The sequence below is a fragment of the Scyliorhinus canicula genome, chromosome 12 (genome assembly GCF_902713615.1).
Source record: "Scyliorhinus canicula chromosome 12, sScyCan1.1, whole genome shotgun sequence".
NCBI lineage: Eukaryota > Metazoa > Chordata > Chondrichthyes > Carcharhiniformes > Scyliorhinidae > Scyliorhinus > Scyliorhinus canicula.
Window position 1 is genome coordinate 157638026 of NC_052157.1, and position 23157 is coordinate 157661182.

The 23157-nt window shown below is 42.7% G+C and overlaps 1 protein-coding gene across 1 annotated transcript in view; it reads left to right on the plus strand.

Moving 5' to 3' along the window:
• The window catches only part of brip1 (BRCA1 interacting protein C-terminal helicase 1), a 282553-nt gene that overhangs the window by 53048 nt on the left and 206348 nt on the right, over window positions 1-23157 (plus strand). Inside the window, exon 6 of the mRNA XM_038814679.1 lies at window positions 4356-4643. Coding sequence (XP_038670607.1) covers window positions 4356-4643 — 288 coding nt within the window. The remainder of the gene's footprint in view (window positions 1-4355; window positions 4644-23157) is intronic.

The window sequence follows — 23157 nt, forward strand, 5'->3', positions numbered from 1 at the left end:
TATGGGGGGGTAAAAATGCTAGGATCCCAAAGAAGGTCCTACAGAAAACAAAATCCAGGGGGGGCTAGCCCTCCCGAATCTACAATTCTACCACTGGGCGGCAACAGCCGAGCGAGTAAGGGGATGGATCCAGGAGCCAGAAGCCGAGTGGGTGCGTGCGGAGGAGGCCTCCTGCATGGGGACCTCCCTCCGGGCCCTCGCCACGGCAGCACTCCCATCCCCACCCAAAAAACACTCCAGCAGCCCAGTGGTGACAGCCACCCTCCAATCCTGGAACCAACTGCGGCAGCAATTTGGCCTGAACAAAATGTCGGACAAGGCTCCCATCTGCAACAACCATAGGTTCAAACCAGCACTGACTGACGCCACCTTCAAAAGGTGGAGACAGGACGGGGGGACACTGACAGTCAGCCTGACGCAACTAAAAGTGGTATATAGAGCCCACTTAACGAGAAACCGTATGAGTAGGTTCTTCCCGGAGGTGGAGGACAGATGTGAGCGGTGCCAAAGAGGTCCGGCCAACCACGCCCACATGTTCTGGTCTTGCCCCAGACTTGTGGAGTACTGAACAGCCTTCTTCGAGGCTATGTCCAAAGTGGTGTGGGTGAGGGTGGAGCCATGCCCGATAGTGGCGGTCTTCGGGGTTTCAGACCAGCCAGATCTATTCCTGGGGAGGAGGGCGGACGCCCTTGCCTTTGCCTCCCTGATCGCCCGCCGTAGAATCCTGTTTGGCTGGCGGTCAGCAGCACCGCCCAGAGCTACAGACTGGCTGTCCGACCTCTCGGATTCTCTCCAAATGGAGAAAATCAAATTCGCCGTCCGAGGGTCGGACGACGGCTTCCACAGAACGTGGGAGCCATTCATGCAATTGTTCCGGGACCTGTTTGTGGCCAACGTACAAGAGGAAGAATAGTCGGGGGAAGGTAGCCGGCGGGGCGGGGGGAGGGGGGGGGGGGGCTACGGGCTCGTTACGGGGGTTTGATGGCTAGCTAAGGCCCAAAACCAAACTAAATAAATGCCAATAAACATGTTGGGGAATGTAAAATATGTATGCCGGCGAAAAGGGGGAGGCCACAGTTATTACTACGAAGATGCTCACCTGTAAATATATATGTTATTTTTTGCGTGTTCTTTTTTTTTCTCTCTCTCTAACAATTTGTAATTTGTTCAATATAAAACATGAAAACTGAATAAAAAACATTTATAAAAAAAATGGAACGGATTAGTACTTTAATGGTAAAAAGCTGCAGCATGCTGCTATGGAGAATGACCTGGGTGTACTTGTGCATGAGTCACAGAAGGTTGGTCTGCAGGTGCAACAAGTAATTAGGAAGGCAAATGGAATTTTGTCCTTCATTGCAAAGGGGATTGAGTTTAAAAGTAGAGAGGTAATGTTGCAGTTGTACAAGGTGCTGGTGAGGCCACACCTGGAGTACTGTGTGCAGTTTTGGTCTCCACACTTGAGAAAGGATGTGCTAGCACTAGAGGGGGTGCAGAGGAGGTTCACTAGGCTGATTCTGGAGTTGAGGGGGTTATCGTATGAGGAGAGGCTGAGTAGATTGGGATTATATTCACTGGAATTCAGAAGGTTGAAGGGGGATCTAATAGAAACATATAAAATTTTGAAGGGAATGGATAAGATAGAAGTAGAAAGGATGTTTCCACTGGTAGGTGAAAGTAGGACAAGAGGGCATAGCCTCAAGATTAGGGGGAGCAGATTTAGGACTGAATCAAGGAGGTGGTTAAAGTATGGAATTCCCTACCGAAAGGAGTAGGAGACGCTACTTTATTGAATATATTTAAAGATAGGGTAGATGTTTTTTTGAAAAATAATGGAATTACGGGATATGGCGAGAATGTGGGTAAGTGATTCTGAGACCACGAAAAGATCAGCCATGATCTTATAGAATGGCGGAGCAGGCTCGAAGGGCCGGATGGTCTGCCACTATGTTGAGTCGGGGCCGGCACGCTAAAGAAGTCCCCCGTGCATGCGCAAGTTGGCGCAGCCCGAATGCGCATACATTGGTTGGCGCCGCGCCCATTTGGCGCCGCAGAAGGAGGCTGGAGCGGCGTGAACCACTCCAGCGCCGTGCTGGTCTCCTTTGGGGGCCAGAATCAGTCGTACCCGGGCCCGGTTCGTGCCATTGTGAAATGTGACGGCGTTCACGACGGCGCGAACACTTGGGCCCAATATTGGAGAATAGCTCCCATGATTCTAACATGCTGATTCCTAAACTGGTGGACTCCTAAGGTGCAGTTGTCCATCTTTAGGTTTTACTTTCTGGAGATGGTGGTACAGAGCAGTTAGATACAGGCAAGTTCTTCTTGTAGATACAGATAGGAATTAGCGACTTGGAAAACCATTAGAAGTGAAAGGTATTATGATGATGGTGGAGAATATAGCAACTTAAAATTGCAGGATAGATTACCATTTGGCATGGTAGAACATACTTTTTTTTGTTTTAAATGATCTGGATGAATTTCAATTTTTAAAATATGCTTCATTTTTAGTTGCAGCATCATAGTAAGATAACAAATAGTATTCAAGGGGCAGGCTAGATATACCAATGGTCTTCTGTCCAAAGTATTATTATGTACTGCTGTTTGTTTTGATAATCTGGCCAAGGTGATGGCATTGTGGTATTGTCGTTGGACTAGCAATACAGAAACCCAGGGTAATGCTCTGGGGACATGATTTCGAATCTCATCATGGTAGATTGAGACGAATGGAGGATTTTAGGAATATTGGCTTCTAAATATTGACTCAGCCTGGGGTTATAGTGTGTTTGACTGCAGCAGTCATGTTTTTAGAAAGGCTTTTGTTTTACTTTTATGAACCAGCTGATGAAATTGACCAGGTGACTGTGGTTTAACTGGGGAAGTCCTTGGGCAGTTAAAGTGCTTTTGCAGCCTGCAGAGCAAACTTGTTTTTTCAGCTTGGGGAGATGAGCTCATTGCTGGGTGGGGCCCAGGAATGCAGAGAGGCAGTCAGTTTTGGAGATGCTTTTGGAGCGAGAGGAGCTTAATACTGATCTGTCTGACCCCGAGTCTACAGTTCTCTCTCAGTAGGGTAGTTATAAAAGAGTAATACTATGCAAAGCAGAGCAGTCTTATCTGGGGACCAGGAAAAAGCTAAAACACGGCAGGTGAACCAACTTTTTGAAGACATTCAGCCAGAGTCTGAAGGGGTTCTAACAGAAGCCAAATCTGTTTCATAAAGCAGGTATTACTCTAGGCCATGCTAATTTTAAGATAGATTGAGAGCTGTATGTTTCTTGTTGTTTAATGGGAAATTGAATAGTAGAGTTAAGGGGCAACTATAAGCAGTTCTCTTTGGGTGTGAAGTTTAATAATGTATTCAGAATAAAGTTTTATTTTAGAAATACCATGTAATCACCCCTGGAGCGAATCATTCTTTCTACAGTCTTACAAATAAACTCAAATATTGGGGTTTCGCTACAATATCCTAGCCACTTTTGGGGTCTGGTCTGGGATCGTAATAAGATGGTGAAATTTGAATTCAATTTTTGAAAATGGTGATGGAGTGGTATTGTTGCTGGACCAATAAACCAGAGACCCAGGGAATGCTCTGGGGATCCGGGTTCAAATCCCACAACTGCAGATGGTGAAATTTGAATTCAATAAAAACCTGGAATTAAAGTCGAATGATGACCATGAAACCATTGTTGATTATCGTTAAAAACCCATCGATTTCACAAATGTCCTTTATGGAAGGAAATCTGCCATCCTTACCTGGTGTGGCCTACATGGAACTCCAGATCACAGCAATGTGGTTGATTCTTAACTGCCCCCTCAAGGGCAATTAGGGATGGGCAATAAATGCTGGCACAGCCTGCAAAGCCCACGTCCCATAAACAAATAAAAGAAAAATGACCATGAAACCATTGTTGAATGTCGTAAATACCAATCTGGTTCACTAATTTCCTTTAGGGAAGGAAATCTGACATCCTGACCAGATCTGGTCGACATGTGACTCCAGCTCCTCAGAAATGTTTTTTTTTCTAATAATGCAGCTTCGACCCCATGAAGACAAATGTAGGAGGTAATGATCTGTATAAATCATATGAGTAGAGGTTCGTGATTGGCCATTTGCTTCTTGTGAGATCTTAAATTCTCACTATTTTGGACAGCTATACGTTGGTTTGCAATGTTTTACTTTCAGTTTAGACAATTGATATAGTTTCATATCTATCTGATGAATGTAGTATATAAAAACTAACAACATTCTATTTGTACTTAAAATAGTAATGTAATGTAATAGTCACATTTTGCACTACAAATTATTTCAAATAAATTAAGTAGTATTGAATTATTTCCTTACTTTCCTTTGAAAGGTGTCCAGCCCCTGTACCCTGTGTACTTGTATGAATTCAAAGAAAAGTGAAAAAGGTGAAGATGGTGCAAAAGGGAAGAATAATGGGAAGACGCAAGTCCCAAAGATATTTTTTGGGACTCGCACACACAAGCAAATAACACAAATCACTCATGAACTGCGGCGTACAAATTACTCATATGTTCGAATGACCATCCTGTCCAGCAGAGATCACACCTGTGTTCACCCTGAGGTGTCAAACAGCTACAACAGGAACGAGAAATGCAAGGAACTACTAGAAGGAAAAGATGTAAGTAATATTTACTCAGTTCTCTGTTATTTTAATGTTTTTATTGGTTTTTGCATTCGAGGTCTGGATCTTCCTCTCCCGACTTTTACTATTCCTACTATTTTTCCGGTTCCTTGGCTGGTTCGAAGGCATTTCCTTGGGCGTTTGTTAATTTGGGATGATGATGGGTTTATTTTTTTGTTACTTTGGTATCTGATTTACGGGTTAAATGGGCCTAAATTGAAGTTCCCAAGGGAGAGCCAGATTTTGTGCACATTGCCGCCACCGGAAGTCCAGTTCTCTTTGTTGACCAGCCTGGCATAAGATATCTTGGACAGTCACCTTTCTTAATACAAGATGCAAAGTGGAGATGGAAATTGCATATGTATCGTTCAATATCATTGCTTATCAGAAATTCAGCAATTTACTTGTATGTCTGATGAGTAATTCAGTCATATTAGAAACTCAGCTGCTTCATTTTTGACCTTGATTAATGCAAACTAGTTCTCCTGTCAAATATTTATCTTTATGCTTGCTGTGCAGGAACTGATAGAATAGTCATTTTGTATGCATTTATTTTGGATGCGAAGTAGGAATTTGACTACCTTATGCAACAACATAGACAATAACCTTGGGCCATTTGTAGTTCTGAAGGACAGTCAAGAGATATTTAGAAAAACTTGATCCAACAACATCAAGTTTGAAGTAATCATATTGGTGATCGCTGAATTTTATAGTAAAGTTGAGGGGAATATTAATTTTGCTTGTGAATTGTTTAATTATAATTTAATGGAACCAGGTCCTGATCATTGTTGTAATTTTCTTTTATACTTGGTGCTGCAAATAATTCCTGTATGCTTAAACAGTTGCAGCAGAATATGAGGAAATCGACAATATTTAGTTAAACTAAATTTTAAAATTAGAGACGAACTTATTTGCTGTATACTAACAATTTAGAGCACATACCTGATGTGCGAGCTGGACTTTGAGGCAGTTCTTTAAGTTTATGCTGGTGACTTGCTTCTCAATGAGAAGGATCCCTCTGGTTTGCAGAGGATGCGTGAGCATTGGCAGTTGCGCTCTGTAGCAACCTCTGTAAGTATCAACTGGACTGGATGCATTGATTCAATGGTAGACAAAGAACAAAGAAAATTACAGCACAGGAACAGGCCCTTTGGCCCTCCCAGCCTGCGCCGATCCAGACCTTTATCTAAACCTGTTGCCTATTTTCCAAAGTCTACTTCTCTCTGTTCCCCACCCGTTCATATATCTGTCCAGATGCATCTTAAATGATGCTATCGTACACGCCTCTACCACCTCCGCTGGCAATGCATTCCAGGCACCCACCACCCTCTGCGTAAAAAACGTTCCACGCACATCTCCCTTAAACTTTTCCCCTCTCACCTTGAAATCGTGACCCCTTGTAATTGACACACCTACTCTTGGAAAAATCTTGTTGCTATCCACCCTGTCCATACCTCTCATAATTTTGTAGACCTCAATCAGGTCTCCCCTCAACCTCCGTCTTTCCAATGAAAACAATCCTAATCTACTCAACCTTTCTTCATAGCTAGCACCCTCCATACCAGGCAACATCCTGGTGAACCTTCTCTGCACCCTCTCTAAAGCATCCACATCCTTCTGGTAATGTGGCGACCAGAACTGCACGCAGTATTCCAAATGTGGCCTAACCAAAGTCCGATACAACTGTAACATGACCTGCTGACTCTTGTACTCAATACCTCCTCCGATGAAGGCAAGCATGCTGTATGCCTTCTTGACCACTCTATCGACCTGCGTTGCCACCTTCAGGGAACTCCCAGATCTCTCTGTACATCAATTTTCCCCAGGACTCTTCCATTGACCATATAGTCTGCTCTTGAGTTAGATCTTCCAAAATGCATCACCTTGCATTTGCCTGGATTGAACTCCATCTGCCATTTCTCTGCACAACTCTCCAATCTATCTATATTTTGCTGTATTCTCTGACAGTCCGCCTCGCTATCTGCAACTCCACCAATCTTAGTATCATCTGCAAACTTGCTCATCAGACCACTTATACCTTCGTCCAGATCATTTATGTATATCACAAACAACAGTGGTCCGAGCACGGATCCCTGTGGAACACCACTAGTCACCTTTCTCCATTTTGAGACACTCCCTTCCACCACTACTCTCTGTCTCCTGTTGCCCAGCCAGTTCTTTATCCATCTAGCTAGTACACCCTGAACCCCATACGACTTCACTTTTTCCATCAACCTGCCATGGGAAACTTTATCACATGCTTTACTGAAGTCCATGTATATGACATCTACAGCCCTTCCCTCATCAATTAACTTTGTCACTTCCTCAAAGAATTCTATTAGGTTTGTAAGGCATGACCTTCCCTGCACAAAACCATGCTGCCTATCACTGATAAGTCTATTTTCTTCCAAATGTGAATAGATCCTATCCCTCAGTATCTTCTCCAACAGTTTGCCTACCACTGACGTCAAGCTCACAGGTCTATAATTCCCTGGATTATCCCTGCTACCCTTCTTAAACAAAGGGACAACATTAGCAATTCTCCAGTCCTCCGGGACCTTACCCGTGCTCAAGGATGCTGCAAAGATATCTGTTAAGGCCCCAGCTATTTCGTCCCTCACTTCCCTCAGTAACCTGGGATAGATCCCATCCGGTCCTGGGGACTTGTCCACCTTAATGCCTTTTAGAATACCCAAAACCTCCCCCTTCCTTATGCCGACATGATCTAGAGTATTTAAACATCCATCCCTAGCCTCAACATCCATCTTGTCTCTCTCCTTGGTGAATACCGATGCAAAGTACTCATTAAGAATCTCACTCATTTCCTCTGACTCCACCCATAAATTCCCTCTTTTGTCTTTGAGTGGGCCAATCCTTTCTCTAGTTACCCTCTAGTTAGACGGGAAAGATAGACTCCCTGTTTGAATATCTCTGCTTTTAACTGGAGCACCACAGAACTGATGTATCTGGAAATCTACCTAAACCCCACAGAAAATATCTGGCTCAAATTGGATAAAACGGAAGACAAAAGCAACTGCTTATCTCGGATGGATAGAACGGAAGACAAAAGCAACTGCTTATCTCGGATGAATAGAACGGAAGACAAAAGCAACTGCTCATCTCGAATATTAATGAGATTGCTCTGAATGTTTTCCTTCTGGGGCAGAGTGTCAGTCGCAAACTACCTGGTGGATGCTACAATTTAATACTGGTTTGTTACTCTGATTCTTTTGCCCTGAATTTGTTACAAGGAGGCAGAAGACTGAATTCTGAGTGCCCTGCTCTGAGAGTGGTCGAGCACTCAGGTGGCCGCCTGCTGCCTTTTGCTCTGTACAGATACCATTTTACATTGAGGATGCTCTAAAGTGGCTAATGCTGTGTTATGGTGGCCATGATAGACACTGGTGGATCATCAGTAGATCTATCTGTGGGCTTTGTGGAATATGAACGTCCCTATTGAGTGGGCGGAAGCTCGCCCAATCGAAAACGAGCAGCGTGAGTTCAGTGCTTCAACCCGGGCCAGTATTCTGTAGGTCCCCGGGCTTGGACTTATAAGCCGTGGCCTTTTCCGTTATGTAAATAAAAAGGTGTGGTGTAGGAAGACTGGACTCGGTGAGATTATTCCATTGGCGACGAGAAGTAAACACGTTTTTTTTCTCAGAACAACCTTCATTGTCGAGAACAAGCGGCTTCTCTGGTAAAAGAAAACAAAAAGCCTCCCTTCGGTGAACTTGAACCCTATGTTGTAAGTGCAGAAGACTGGAACAATGCATGGAGTGCACATTTTACTTCTTCTGGGCTAATAATGGAGATGAGAAACAAAGTCGTATGCAGGACCCTGACATTCAGCGTAATGAAAAAGTTGACCTATCCAGATGCTCCTGACCTGAAGAGTTAAGTGACCTCCTTGGACTATTGGGTGGATAAAAAAGGTTTATATCCGGCAGAGGACAAGGCGAAGACCATCACTAGCCAAATCACGGAGTGTCTTTAAGACAGAGACAGGTAGGTTCTTGCTTAATAAAGGGATCAGGGGTTATGGGGCAGGAGACTGGGGATGAGAAAAATATCAGCAATGATTGAATGGCAGAGCAGACTCGGTGGGCCGAGTGGCCTAATTCTGCTCCTATGTCTTATGGTCTTATCAAGCAAACACCAACTCCAAGAAAGACCATGGAGTTAAATCTCTCCTGGAATTAGTAAATTATTACAAAAAATGTATCCTGAAATTGACCTCTTTACCCCTTTGCTTGCGGAAGTACCAAAGATGAATACCAGAAGTCCTGGATTCCGAAAAACGGCACTGCCTTCGCCAGTAGTGAATTAAATTAAACAACAATTATTGTCATCCAACCTATTGGCTCTGAGAAGGAACTCATTTTGACATGTGATGAGTCCCCTTACGGGGTTGGTGTGGTACTTTCACACTGCTGGAAAGACGGAATGGAAAGGCCGATCACATACAAATCCAGGACCCCTTCGGATGCTGAACGGCGGTCTTCTCAAATTGAGAAAGAGGGCTTGGCGGTTGTGTTTAGTGTAAAACAAATTCCATCAATGTGTCCAACCACAAGCTCTTAGTGGGATTTTTTAATGAGAACAAATCAATTCCCCCTTTTGCCTCCACCCAGATACAGCACTGGGCCCTGTTACTTAGAGCGAATGAATACCTTTTTAGAACACTGCCTTAGAACCTGGATAGCAACTCCGACATGTAGAGTTGCCTCCGCTGTCCACAAGCCCAGCTTCTTTACCAGCATTGGAAGAGGCTGTGATGACCTGAAATTATCTTGGAGACTTTGCTGGTGCCAATTAAGCCCGGGAAGCACAAAGATCCAACTCTGTCTAAACTAAAGTACATGATCCTGAATGCTGGATTCCGAGGACAACTCTCCAAAGAAATGAAACTATCTGAGTAAGAACGACGAGCTCAGTATTGAGGACAGTATCATTCTCCGGAGGTCCTGAATAGTTGTCCCTCACCCAGGCCAGCATGCAATACTTATGGAACTACATAATTGCCACCCTGGAGTATTGAAAATGAAAATGCTCACCAGGAGCAACATCTGGTGGCCCGGTCGCGATTCAGACATCACTGATTGGTGCGATCTATGCCAGGAGCATAGAAAATTCCATCCCTCAGCCACCCTACATCCATGGGGGTCGCCTGGCAGGCCTGCGAATCCACGTGGCCTTGGCTGCGCTTTTTAAGGGTTCCATGTTTTTGATATTCATAGATGCACACTCCAAATGGTTGGAGATACACCGCATGAGCTCCACTACCTCCCACGCTACAATCGAGAAATTATGACAGATTCTGCAAACATGGAATATCAGAAGTCCTGGATTCCGATAAACGGCACTGCCTTCGCCAGTAGTGAGTTCCAAAACCTCATGCTATCCAATGGCACCAGATACATCAGAAGAGCATCTTTATAACCTTTCGTCAAATGGGCTGGCAGAACGGGCGGTGCAGACTTTTAAAACTGGCATGAGAGAAACAAGCTGCAACAGCGATAGATGATTTTCATCCAACTATAGGACCACTCCTCACATGAGAACAGGAATTGCCCAGCAGAACTGTTAATGAGAAGGTGAATTTGTACAGGATTAAGCCAACTATTCCCAAATCTGGCAGGGAAGGTAGTATCCCAACAAGAGAACCAGAACAGAAACTATGACTGCAAGAATAGAAAGAAAATTTGAAACATGTGATCGGGTTGACGCGAGGAACTTCGGAGATGATCCCGGCTGGGCCTCTGCGGTCATAAATGATAAAACGGGGCTGGTGTCATACAAGGTGATGTACGGTCATAAAGAAACACCTGGACCACTTCAGAGGCAGGGAGTCCGCCCCTGAGCAAGCCTCGCGGCAGACCATAGAGGTGGCCACCGCCAGTACCAGGCAACTGCTCAAAGCCCGTCCCTCTGGCTAACAGGGACATGGGCTCTGAGGTGGAAGCAGAGGAAGCTGGTGCTCCAACTGAAATGGACCCCGAAGAGGAGCCCGTCGGTAATTCTTTGGCGCTCCCTCCGGAAACTAAGGTCCCAATTTGGTTTACACCACCAGATCCGGTCCCATCCTTGACTGACAACAGACCGATTGTCAAGCAGAAGAAGGGACTTTCTCGCAGTGGAGGTACTGGGTGTGAAACAGACTTAAGGGGGGAGGGATGTTATGGTGGCTACGAAGGACACTGGGAATCATGAACAGATCTCCCTGTGGGCATCATGGAAAATGAACTATCCCTATTGAGTGGGTGGGAGCTTGCCTCATGGGAAACGTGCAGTGAGAGTTTAAAACTCACTGCTTCAACCCGGGCTGGTATTCTGTAGGTCACCAGGCTCGCACTTATGTTCTGTCAGCCTCTGCTGCAGCCTTTTCCGTTTTGTAAATAAAAGGGTATGGTGTTGGAAGACTGGCCTGGGTGAGATTATTACATGCTGACAGTTTGAACAATGGCAATCAGACTTCCTGAATCTGCCTGTGAGGAATACCTCTGCTTGCCCTGCCTGTCTTTAATTGAGAAGTGATTTAAAAATGTGATCCCTTTTGATATCTCAGGCGGATGTAAAAAATCTCATGGCATTATTTTGATTAAGAGCTTGATAGACCTGGTCAACGTTTATCCCTGAACCATCACTAAACACAAGTTATCTGATCATTGTTGTATTTCGATGGGACTTTGCTGTGCAAATATTGGCTGCTGTAAACAAAAAGTGAGTGCATTTCAAGCAAACTCATTTACCTCCAGGCATTTTGAGGGCATCCTGTGGTGGTGAAAATGTTACACAAATGCAATTGTTAAAAATTAATTTCAATACTTCCTGGCAATTAATTGAATTTGGAAGACCTGGGACATCATATTTATTTGGAAGACTACTCAAATGAAGGTTAAAAAAAGAGACAGCAAGAATGAACTTTTGTAGATTATGCTGATGCGATATAGCCACAGCACTTCCATAGGCATTTGTCAAGTTCCCTGTACGTGATGATGTTTTGTACAGTCCGTGGTAAAACTAGAGAAGTAGACTTAAAGTTTATAGAAATTTCTGTGAGCTGGCTTGTTTTCCCCATTATCAAAGCTGCAAAGTTTATATTTAAAAAAATAAATTTGTGGTCTATGGCCTTGGTGACCCAGAAGTCTTGTTCAGACTGAACCATTTAATATAAATTCTTCTGCTTAGATTTATAATTCATTATGCTTCCTCCAGGACTGGATTCAAACATATTTCCACTGCGTGTTCAGTTTGACGGAACAAAATTGTATAAATATATATGTTTTTTGAAAGACTTGACTGAAATAAGAATGCTGTACAACAAAGCTTTGTTATAATGTTTATTTTCTGTACAGTTTTTGTATTACTAACATGTTTGTCCAATTTAATTTCTGATAGATCATAGCAAGAACTGAATGTACCTTGTTTTATTATAAAAGTACAGCGGATTGCAGCAAGTTGATATTTTGTTTCCAAATATATGCTTTATTTATAAAATCTATGAAAGAAACATTTCAAGTTGTCGTAACAGGAAAGTACAATGATTATTCACATTTTCTCCAGAGGTAAAGATGCAATCTGAGGTGCTTCAACTCAGTAATACAGGGTTGGGATTAAACACATCGTCCAAGGGGTTTTACACGTTTACCAGCCCCTTGGTGAACAGTGGCTGAAAGACCTTACACAGTGGCCTTTCTCCATTGCGCCTTGGTGGCTGCTATGTAGTCCTGGAGCTTTGAATGTCCCGCTTTATAACACTCGGTTGAGGACAATTTTTTGCACCGGAAGATCAACAAGGTAGCCACACATTGTAAAACGTCTTTAATACTTTGCACATTGAAGAAAGCTATTTTTAAACCCACTTTTAAAAAAAGTACATTTACCAGACCAGAGTCTGTACACTTGCAGGTTCAAGGTGCTGGATGTGTCCCTGCATACCTGTGGTGGGTATCCTGTGTGAAGATGGGACTTTGTCTCCACAAGGACTGTGCAGTTGCCACTTCTATCGATACTGTCATGTACAGATGCATCTGCAACAGGCAGGTTGGTGAGGATGAGGTCAAACATGTTTTTTTTCTCTTGGTTCCCTCACCATCTGTTCAGTCTGAGTCTAACAGCTATGCTGTTTAGGACCCAGCCAGCTCGGTCTGTGGTGGTACTACCGAGCCACTCTTGGTGATGGATATTGAAGTCCCCCACCCAGGAGTACATTCTGCGTCCTTGCTACCCTTTGTGCTTCCTCTCAAATGGTGTTCTGGAATACTGATTCATCAGCTGATGGCGGACAGTGCTTCCTTTCCCATGTTTTACCCGAAGCCATGAGATTTCTTGGGGTCCAGAGTCGATGTTGAGGACTCGCAGAACAACTCCCTCCTAACTGTACACCACTGTGCCGCCACTACTACTGGGTCTGTCCAGCCAGTGAGAAAGGACATACACCGGAATGGTGAGAGTGGTGTTTTTGGGCATTGCCTGTAAGGTATGATTCTGTGAATATGACTTTGTCAGGCTGTTGCTTGATTACTCTGTGAGCCAACTCTCCCAACTTTGGCATAAGCCCCCAGAGGTTAGTAAGGAGCACTTTGTAGGGATGAACGGGCTGGGTTGATATCATTCCGCTGCCTGGTGCGATGCCGGGTGGTCCGCCCAGTTTCATTTTTTTATTGCCTTTTTGTAGTGGTTGCATACAATTGAGTGGCTGCTGGCTACGCCACTTCGAAGGGCATTTAAGAGTCAAACACATTGCTGTGGGTCTGGAGTCACATGTAGGCCAGACCAGGGAAGGATGCAGATTTCCTTCCTTAAAAGACATTAGTGAACCAGATGGGCTTTTACCACAATTCGACAATGCTTTCATGGTCATCATTAGACATTTAATTCCTGATATTGTATTAAGTTTAATTTCCACCACTTGCTGTGATGGGATTCAAACCCAGGTCCCCAGATCATTACCCTGAGTCTCTGGATTACTGGTCCAGAGACGATGCCACTACGTCACAAAAGGATGCTGTATTCCCAGTGTCGTTTTTAGATCTCTCTCGCTCTCTATCTCTCACACTCCAGCCTAGAAGGAAGAAGTGTCAAAATGAAGGCTGAACCTCGGAGAGACAGGAAATCAAAGATCCTTATTCTTTTAATTTTATTAATATTTTCTGTCCCTTTCCACCAGCATTTCTCCTCTGTTGTTTGTCTGTGTGCTAGTTAGGAGAGGGGTCAGGATGTGGTACTGATAGTCATTTGCTTTTTCCATTTTCTCTCCGTTTAATTATACCTTACATAATAAAAGGTTACTTCTGTTAAACTTACAAACCTGGTGACTGCAGTTTACTGGGCTCAGTAAAAGACCTGTGTATTTTAAATAAAATCTAAGTTTACCGGTGTTGCGACTCCAAGCCAAGTGGGGCTGGAATTTACCGCGCACTAGCCCAAGGTATCGTGACCGCGTGAGCACATCTACCATAAGGATATGGGACTTGTACAGACGCAATGTAATAACCTGGTTCTGCTGCGATGGTAGAGTCAGGATGGACAGGGGGGCCCTTGTCATCTTGAAAAGCAAGATGCATCTTGCAACGCTTTTTTGAAGGTGATGTCAAAGTATCGACTGCTGGGGAAGATACCTGCTACTTCAAACCCACAGCACTCGAAGAGCACCCGCTTCATGAAGTAGGTTCAATCCACAGGCGAATCTTCTCCCGATTTCTTCACTATTACTTGGACGCACCCCTTGACCTGGTGCTCAGGATTTGTCTAATTTAATCTCTGGCAGATAAAAGCATTAACAAGAACTGAATGTACCTTGTTTTTTATAAACAGTACAGCTAATTGCAGCAAGTTCACATGAGGTATCATTTTAAATTCCTGCATTTACTCCTGAAATTTTATTGAAGATTGGAAACTAGCATAGATGGGGATAGGCACTTTTAACCTACATTTTACACATAATAAAAAGCAAGTAGTTGGTGGACAAGGTTCCATGGGACGGGTGAAATAGAAGAGTCTATTAGACACTGTACAATTGAATTGTTGAGAGATACCATCAAATATTGTAACATAAACCTTGTGTTGCGGTTTACCTTTTAAGTAATTCTGTTACCACAGCCCCAGGTAGCAATTAGCATGAAGAATACAGCCACTCAATCACTGAGTTGTGTTATAGTTCATGTCAGAATGACAAAAACAGACTTATGCTTATCAGGTATAGCTGAGCATTTATGTTACACATTCTATAGCCGAAGGGAAGGTTCGAATTCTAACGATCAGCAATTACACTGGCACCACTGGTATGTCTGTTTAGAAATAGTGCATTGTAAAATGATAAATAGATGGCAGACAGTGTGAAAGGATGTTTAAAGACATATTTAATACATGATCACACTTCTAGTGACAGCTATATCCGAGCACTTGTGTTATAGTATTATAATGGATGATCTTCAGCAATCAATAGTGTTAAAATGCCCAAGGATTGTCACAATCAGAATTGACCTCTGAATGCTGAAACAACCATTTTACTTGAAGCTAGCACCGTTACCCTTTACACAAATGCTCTTTTGGAAATCATCATTATGAAATGATATGGCACATATCTACATTTACGCTTGCTTTCAGAAATGCAAAGTTCTAAAATTATTCCATTTTGAGTTTTTCCTGCGATCTGTTTTGAAAAAAATACAACTGTAACGAGAATCAAATGGTGAATTCAGAGGAGCCACTGGTAATTTGATCTGTTTAGAACTTCATGTGAATAGAAGTAAAAGTTGATATCTGTGAATGTCTAATGTGGTTTGTAAGCCCAAAACTGCATCAGTTTATAGAAAGAGATTACATTTCATTTACTTGTAAGGGCTTGGATGAATTGTATTAACAATTCGGTATCATGATAATTGATTGAAAGCATAGAGAAGATATGGAACACTTACTTTCTCTATTTAAGAAAAAACTTTTTAGAACCATTCTGTGACCAACATCACTTGGAAGCCGACTCTGAGTCTGTTGCTATTAAGCTAGGTAAGAAGTTTTCCAACACCAGGTTAAAGTCCAACAGGTTTGTTTCAAATCACTAGCTTTCGGAGACTGCTCCTTTCTCAGGTGAATGAAGAGGTAAGTTCCAGAAACATATATATAGACAAAGTCAGTGATGCAAGACGATACTTTGAATGTGAGTCTTTGCAGGTAATTAAGTCTTTACAGGTCCAGACAGCGCAACTGGAGAGAGGGATAATCACAGGTTAAAGAGGTGTGAATTATCTCAAGCCAGGACAGTTGGTAGGATTTTGCAAGCCCAGGCCAAATGGTGGGGGGTGAATATAATGAGACATGAATCCAAGTTCCCGGTTGAGGCCTTACTCATGCGTGCGGAACTTGGCTATAAGTTTCTGCTCGGCAATTCTGCGTTGTCTCGCGTCCTGAAGGCCACCTTGGTAAACGCTTACCCGAAGATTAGAGGCTCAATGCCCTTGACTGCTGAAGTATTCCCTGACTGGAAGGGAACATTCCTGCCTGGCGATTGTCACGCAATGTCCGTTCATCCATTGTCGCAGCGTTTGCATGGTCTCGCCAATGTACCACGCTTTGGGACATCCTTTCTTGCAGTGTATGAGATAGCCAACGTTGGCTGAGTCACACGTGTATGTACCACGTACCTGGTGGGCGTTGTTCTCGCGTGTAATGGTGGTACCCATGTCGATGATCTATCACGTCTTGCAGAGATTGCCATGGCAGGGTTGTGTGGTGTCGTGGTTGCTTATAAACCCATTTATAATTTTAAAGACCTTTTATTATGTTCCCCTATAGCTTGTTTTCTTTTCGAGAGGAAAGTGCCCCAACCTGTTCAGTCTCTCTTACAAAGTATAAATGCCATTCGGTTTGCATCTACCACTTTAAAGAGCACCAATCTCCCACCCTAGCCCTGTAATCTAACCAACCTTTGGACACTTGGGGGCAATTTAGCATGGACAATCCTCCTGACTATCACATCTTTGGACTGTGGGAGCAAACACACGTAGACAAAATGATGTATAGTATTCAAAACAAGGTCTAACTGATTCTCTCACCAAGATTCTGTGTAGGTTTAATCTAACTTCTCTGCTTTTCAGTGTTGTTCCTCTAGAAATAAACTTCGATGCTTTTTGCTTTAGTTGTATTTTTGTGTTTTTATTGAATTGATATTTGTAACAAAACTTAAGTTTTCCTGAAGACCCTATAAGATTAGAAATGTTTCAAAATGCCCCACTATTTGGTGTCACAGTAGGTAGCATTGCTGCCTCACAGCGCCACAGACTGGTTCGATTCCAGCCTTGGGGGACTTTCTATTTGAAGTTTGCATGTTCTCCCTATCTCTGCGTGGGTTTGGTTCGGTTGCTCCGGTTTCCTCCCACAGATCAACGGTGTGCAGGTTAGGTGGGGTTATGGGGAAATGGCGAGGGACTGAACCGAGGTAGGATACTCTTTCAGAGGATCGGTGCAGACTCGATGGGTTGAATAGTCTCCTTCTGCGTTGTAGGGATTCTATGTTCTATTTCCCATTTGAAGGGAATGCTGAATGATATAAAAGTAATCAATTGCCTCCAATGCAAACATATCCTTAAATAAGGTGACTGTATGCACTGCAATTGCTTCCTTGCAATTGTTATGAGGGTATGCCCTATTATTTAAAAAAAATTACTTTTCAACTCTCAATTGATTGATCCAGATGAAGTCCTAAACATATCACCCGCAATTGCAGAATTGCACCATCAGATGCTAAAAACAGCGACTCGGGCACACTGTCATGAATACATGCATGACTGGGATAAAGGACTAGGTTTTATTCTGTTACATACCAAGATTCATTCAATGAGTCCACTGGTTTTACTTCCTTGGGATTTATTTGTGGACACCAAGTGAGATGTCCTTTGCAATGAGTCAAGGAGATATTTTCAGAACAGAAGGAGGACGTCTCCATGTTAGACTACACAACCAGGTTCTGTGAGTGAGTTACAGGAGCCTTTGCTGTGGCTCGAGGACACTTAAAAAATCTCGCAGTTATGAAAAACAGGCAGACAAGTATGTTGGGGCCAAAACCTTTCAGCCAGGTGACTACATGCGGATGCTCCAGTCAACACCTGGGTGCACCCGAAAAGCTCGGTTGGAGTAGCAAAGAAGCCTGAGGAGGTAAACTATCGAATTGATACCCCAGACCGCAGGAATAATCAAAGGCGATGTCATGTCAACATAATAAGACAATATCACAGCCAAGAAGGGGATAAGCAAGTAACAGTCTGTCCAATGGCCTGCAGCAACTTGCTACGGCTTGTTTGACAGCTGCTACCAAACCTGTGACCTGTGCCACCGAGAAGGACAAGGCAGCAGCTACATGGGAACATCACCACCTGCAAGTTCCCCTCCAGCACACACCATCCTGACTTGTAACTATATTGCTGCTCCTTCACTGTTGCTCGGTCAAAATCTTGGAACTGCCTCCCTAACACTGGGTTTACCTATAGCACATGGACTGCACCGATTCAAGAAATTGACTCACCAACAGCTTCTTGAGTACAATCAGCGATAGGCAATAAATACTGGCCTGGCCAGTGATGTTCGCTTTCTGAGAAATAATTTTTTTTAAAATTTGAGGACTAAAGAAACAGTGAGGACGAATTGGAGGGAGATGTGCGTGCGGCCTAGATTAAACTACCTACTGTCCAGCTACAAACACAGAAATTCTAGCCAAATTGGCCACCATATTTACCCAACTAAATGCAGAACAACAAGAAGATCTGACTAGCTGCTCACTGCATTTAAAAGCCCCTGTTGACAAACTAGACTGAACCACTTTAGCTTTACAGTATGTGGGAGAGACCCCTCCCATAAGGCAACATCCCTATCGCCTAGGTCCAGGGAAGCTGGCCTCTGTTCAGGAAGAGATAAACTACATGTTGGAGCACCAATGAATAGAGCCCAGCAGCAGTACCTGGAGCTCCCCAGTTATGCTCATGCCTAAGATGGATGGCTCCACAAGGCTGTCTTACCAAAAGATTAATGCAGTGCCCAGAGCTGATCGTTACCCTACTCCTTGTATAGAACACTGCATAGATTAGCTAGACAACGCAACCTATGTTATAAAGAGAGACTTACTCAAGGAATGCTGACAGAAAATTTCTGGCTTCTGTTGGAAAATTAGAATTAAATGTAAAGAATTAGGTAAAAAATAAACTATAGGCTTTTAGCTGCACCTGAGGATTTTTGATATGAAGATTAACCTAGTAGCAGGGTGAAAAATACTTTGTTAAGCAAAGTAGAGACTAGCAGTCTAGATTATAGCCATGCCCAGTTGTAAAACAGTTCTCCTTCAGACTCGAACTGTTATGCAGAAAAGAAAGTAGAAGACGCCTGTCTGTGTCAGATCTCATAGGTTCTACTCTTCTTCAGGTCCCCCCCAAAAAGCTACAGGTCCTGAGTGATAACTATTTGCTGGATTTGGCTCAGAATGTTATAACCTATGGGATGTTGTTTTGGGAAAAGAGTATTCTTGTGGTTTGGGAGTTAATTTAAATATACTGTCTGAGTAACCATTATTGTAGTTAATTATATACGTACTTTACTGTTACCTTTTTTGTTTTGTGTTTTAAAGTTTAATGAACATTTTGTTATTTGAATAATTTACAACATTTCCTCTCAGTGTTCCATCTCGTTCTCATATTTTTTCCAAATCGTAAAAATAAATAGTTAAGAACCAACGTTCCAAGTTTCCCTTCTGGGATTCAGGATGCCCTTGCATTGAATATCAGTAGGATTCATAACTCTCTGTGATTCAGGATGGGTCATACTAGTGTTCAGCCATGCCATTAGGTCTCAGAAATAACTCAGCCACCTTTCAAATGCTGATGAACCAGTTATTGGTGGACTTATCCAATTGTGTAGTATACCTTGATGTCCCAGTGTGCAGTGATACCTGTGAAATTCATTTACAGGAACTGGAAGCCCTCTTCCAGAAATTAGTGTATTGTTCTAGTGGTCAATTTCTTTAAGAGTGAATTTGCTAAGGTTCAGGTGACCTACCTAAGACACATGGTGGGCGCAAGGCCAAGTACTACCCAGAGCTGCAAAGGTACAAGCAGTTTCACGTTCCCACAACAAAATGGGAAATCACAAGATTTTTGGGGTGTGTGAGTTCTACCACAAGTTTGTCCCAAACCTCAGTACTCTAGCTACGCTGCTGACAGACCTACTACATTACAAAGCAAAAGTAGCATGGCCTGGGAAATGCCAGACAACCTTCGAGAAGCTGGAAGCCGTTTTAACAAACCAGACTTAGTAGCTCCAGACATTTTAACCAAGCATTCAAAGTAGCCATTGTGCTAATGGTTTATGGTGGGGGTTGTCCTCCAGGAGGATGTTGTGAATAGAGGGATCAATTCGGTACTTCTCGAAAAAAACTGAGTAAACATTAGAAAATATATTCTAGAGTAGAATATATTATTAGCTCTCAAACATTTTGAGCTACATGTCCAACATGGATAAGTGAGACCACAGTCTATACCGACCACAGCCAGTTGACCTTTGTGGAGAAATTCAAAACGCAATGCAAGGTTATTGTGTTGGAGTTTGTTTCTTCACCCATATTACCTAAAAGCCATGTACATTGCAGTGATATCAATTTTGTTTCTGGATTCCCTGTCTAGAACTTAGAGATACAGTTAGAACTGCTGGGATTTTCCAGACCAAGGCTAAGAGAATTCATGGAAGTGAATGTTTTTTGTTTTATGTGTTTATATTTTATAATGAAATTAAAATGAATCTCATGGATAGGTATTAGGAGGCTATGCCAATTTACTTTTGAAAATATGGTTTTTCAACTTTCAACTGACTGGAAAGTTTGCAGTTTGAACTGAGACGGAGCAAACTGTTTAAAAATGAAAAGTCACATTCAAAGTTAAAGGTGAGAATCCAACAAATCCCCCTCAGCAGTGTGTGGAGAGAGAGAGCCAATTCCGATAAGCCAGACACCCATCAAAACTTAACTGTCTGAGGAAGAAATATTAAAAATGCAAAGTATTGGATATTGAAACAATGGCTGCCAAAGACAGCCACACCCAAAACTTGTTGGAAATATACAATTGGTGTAGTATTTCAAGGCGAGTCTGCTAACCACTAGAAAGAGATTGCTAGTGACACAGGCAATCTCAAGAAACTCTTCAGCAGATGGAAGAAGCTGAGGACTGCTTTATCTCCCTCTCTTTTGGACTAAGAGTGTCGCTCTCAATTGAAGAAGCCAATCGACAAGAAACCTACCAGCTAACCAAGATCTCATAGTAATTGAAGTATCTTTCACATCTGACTGCATCCAAGAGAACAGCGAGCCTGTTTAAAATCTATGCCTCAGGGACAATCAAAGAACATTTAGCTGTATAATCTTTTACCTATTTTTTTGGGCTCTAACTCACCTTATTTCTGATACCCGTGTGTATGAGCCCACATTATTGCATGAGGCCCGAATACTTGAGGTCATATTTGCGTTTAGTGGTTAATATGTGTGCTCTTTCCTTGACTCAGGTTTAATTGGCTCCTTATTGTTAATGGCTTAAATAATTAAATACATTCTGATTTGCAAAAGGCATGTCCTCGTGGAAAAGAAACTTAAACCTTTGATGTGACCAACCACGTTGATTGAATAAAGAGGAGTCAGTTCACTCCTCCTCACCTGGTCAAAACAATAAAGGCCAATATTCTATTTGCTTTCCTAATAATGTTCTTTTTCTGTATGCAGACATTTTGTGTTTCATGTACCAAGATAGGGGACAGAGAATACTTGTGATTCTGGTTCTGGTTAGGACCCCTTTAGACTCTGGCTGAATGTCTTCAAATAGCTGCTTCAGCTGGGTTGTTTCAGCTTCTTCCTAGTCTTCAGACAAGAGTGCTCTGCTTTTAAAATATTATACTTCAAAAAAAAACTCTCCTACTGGGAAAGAAACCTGCCTTTACGTGTGGTCTAAAAAAACTAAGGGTTACCAGATCTCTCTCGGCTTTCTCCAAAACTGCCCCTCTCCACAGCTTCTCAAAATGTTTCTCTGCCTTCCTTGGCTCCACACAGCAATGACCTCATCTCCCCAAGCTTCAACAAATGAATTTCCAGGGATTGAAAACACATTAACTCCCATAGGATTTCCCCAGGCAAACTACTATGCATTAGCCCAGACTAAAAACACATTCCTTTGTCAATTTCACCTGCTGGCTGCGAAAACCACCCAGGTCTTGCAAAGCAAAATTATTAAAAGAAAATGACCGTTGCAGTCAAACACATTCCAACCCCAGGCATTTTAACCATGAAATTGCCTAATACATTTCTAATCCAGTTTTCCTAAAATATACCAATCGTTACAATACTTTCAGCAGCATTCCCTGGTGTGGCATTTCTATATTTACTCACTTGTCGTCTCTTGGTCTGCCACCATTTATGTTTGAAAGCAAGTGTCAATACTCGTGTTCCCAGGTCTTTTGTTGATATTGACCTGAAACTGGCTCCAGGAGGTTGCTTTTCGTTTAGCTGTTTTCCAGTTCCCCCACTCATTGTAGGTTGCCTCAGCGTTTTGCATAAATTCCACTAATTGATATAGAGCTATCAGATTACAGAATTATTAGTGTTAACAGCAAGGTACGGTTGGGTTAAAACAAGAGTGAAATCAAGATTTAAGGTTTAACGTGTATTACTATAGGTCTTTATCTGAGCAGAGGGCATTCTTCTGGCAATGTATTTCTGGTGCCTTTTTAATAATTTATTTAAAAACTAACAAATTACTGTGCAGTTGAATGTGACTCTCCTCCTTTGTTTATTGGGCTCTTTGGGATTCCTGTGTAAACCATTTATACTTTTGTTGAAAGGTGTGTGCTGTTCTGAAAATAGAAATGATTCTTCTACATGCCACTAGAGGGAGTTGCACATCAAATTTGTCTGCACTGTATCCTCACTATACCTTTTTTTAAAGAGTACTCAGTTCAATAGGCAATTAAGGGGCAATTTAGTGTGGTCAATCCACCTACCCTGCACATTTTGGGTTGTGGGTTGAGACCCACGCAGACTCACGGAGAATGTGCACACTCCACACGGACTGTGACGTGGGACTGGGATCAAACCCGGGTCCTCGACGCCGAGAGAGTGCAGTGCTAACCACTGCGCCACCATGACACCCATAACCTCACTATATAAGCTTGAGCACTGAGTGATTGCTACTGTTACTGGATGAAAAATGTTGTCTTTCCCATTCCATCGTCCTCTTCCTTGACGAGCACAAATGTCCAATATTTTCTTTCACTCCCTTAAAAATAATGAGAAGCATTTGAGAAATATAGGTTTGTCTAAAAAATAGCATTTTCTAATATCTTATTTTAGGAAAACAAAGGTGGTTTTAAGGAAATTATCTTTGTCTTGGTAAACATCGAAATAAGGTATAGTTTTAAGGAGAGGGGTTAATTTAATATTTCTGTGCCTGGAAAGGTGAAACCGATAGTTAGATTCATGCTGGACAAAGGTGGT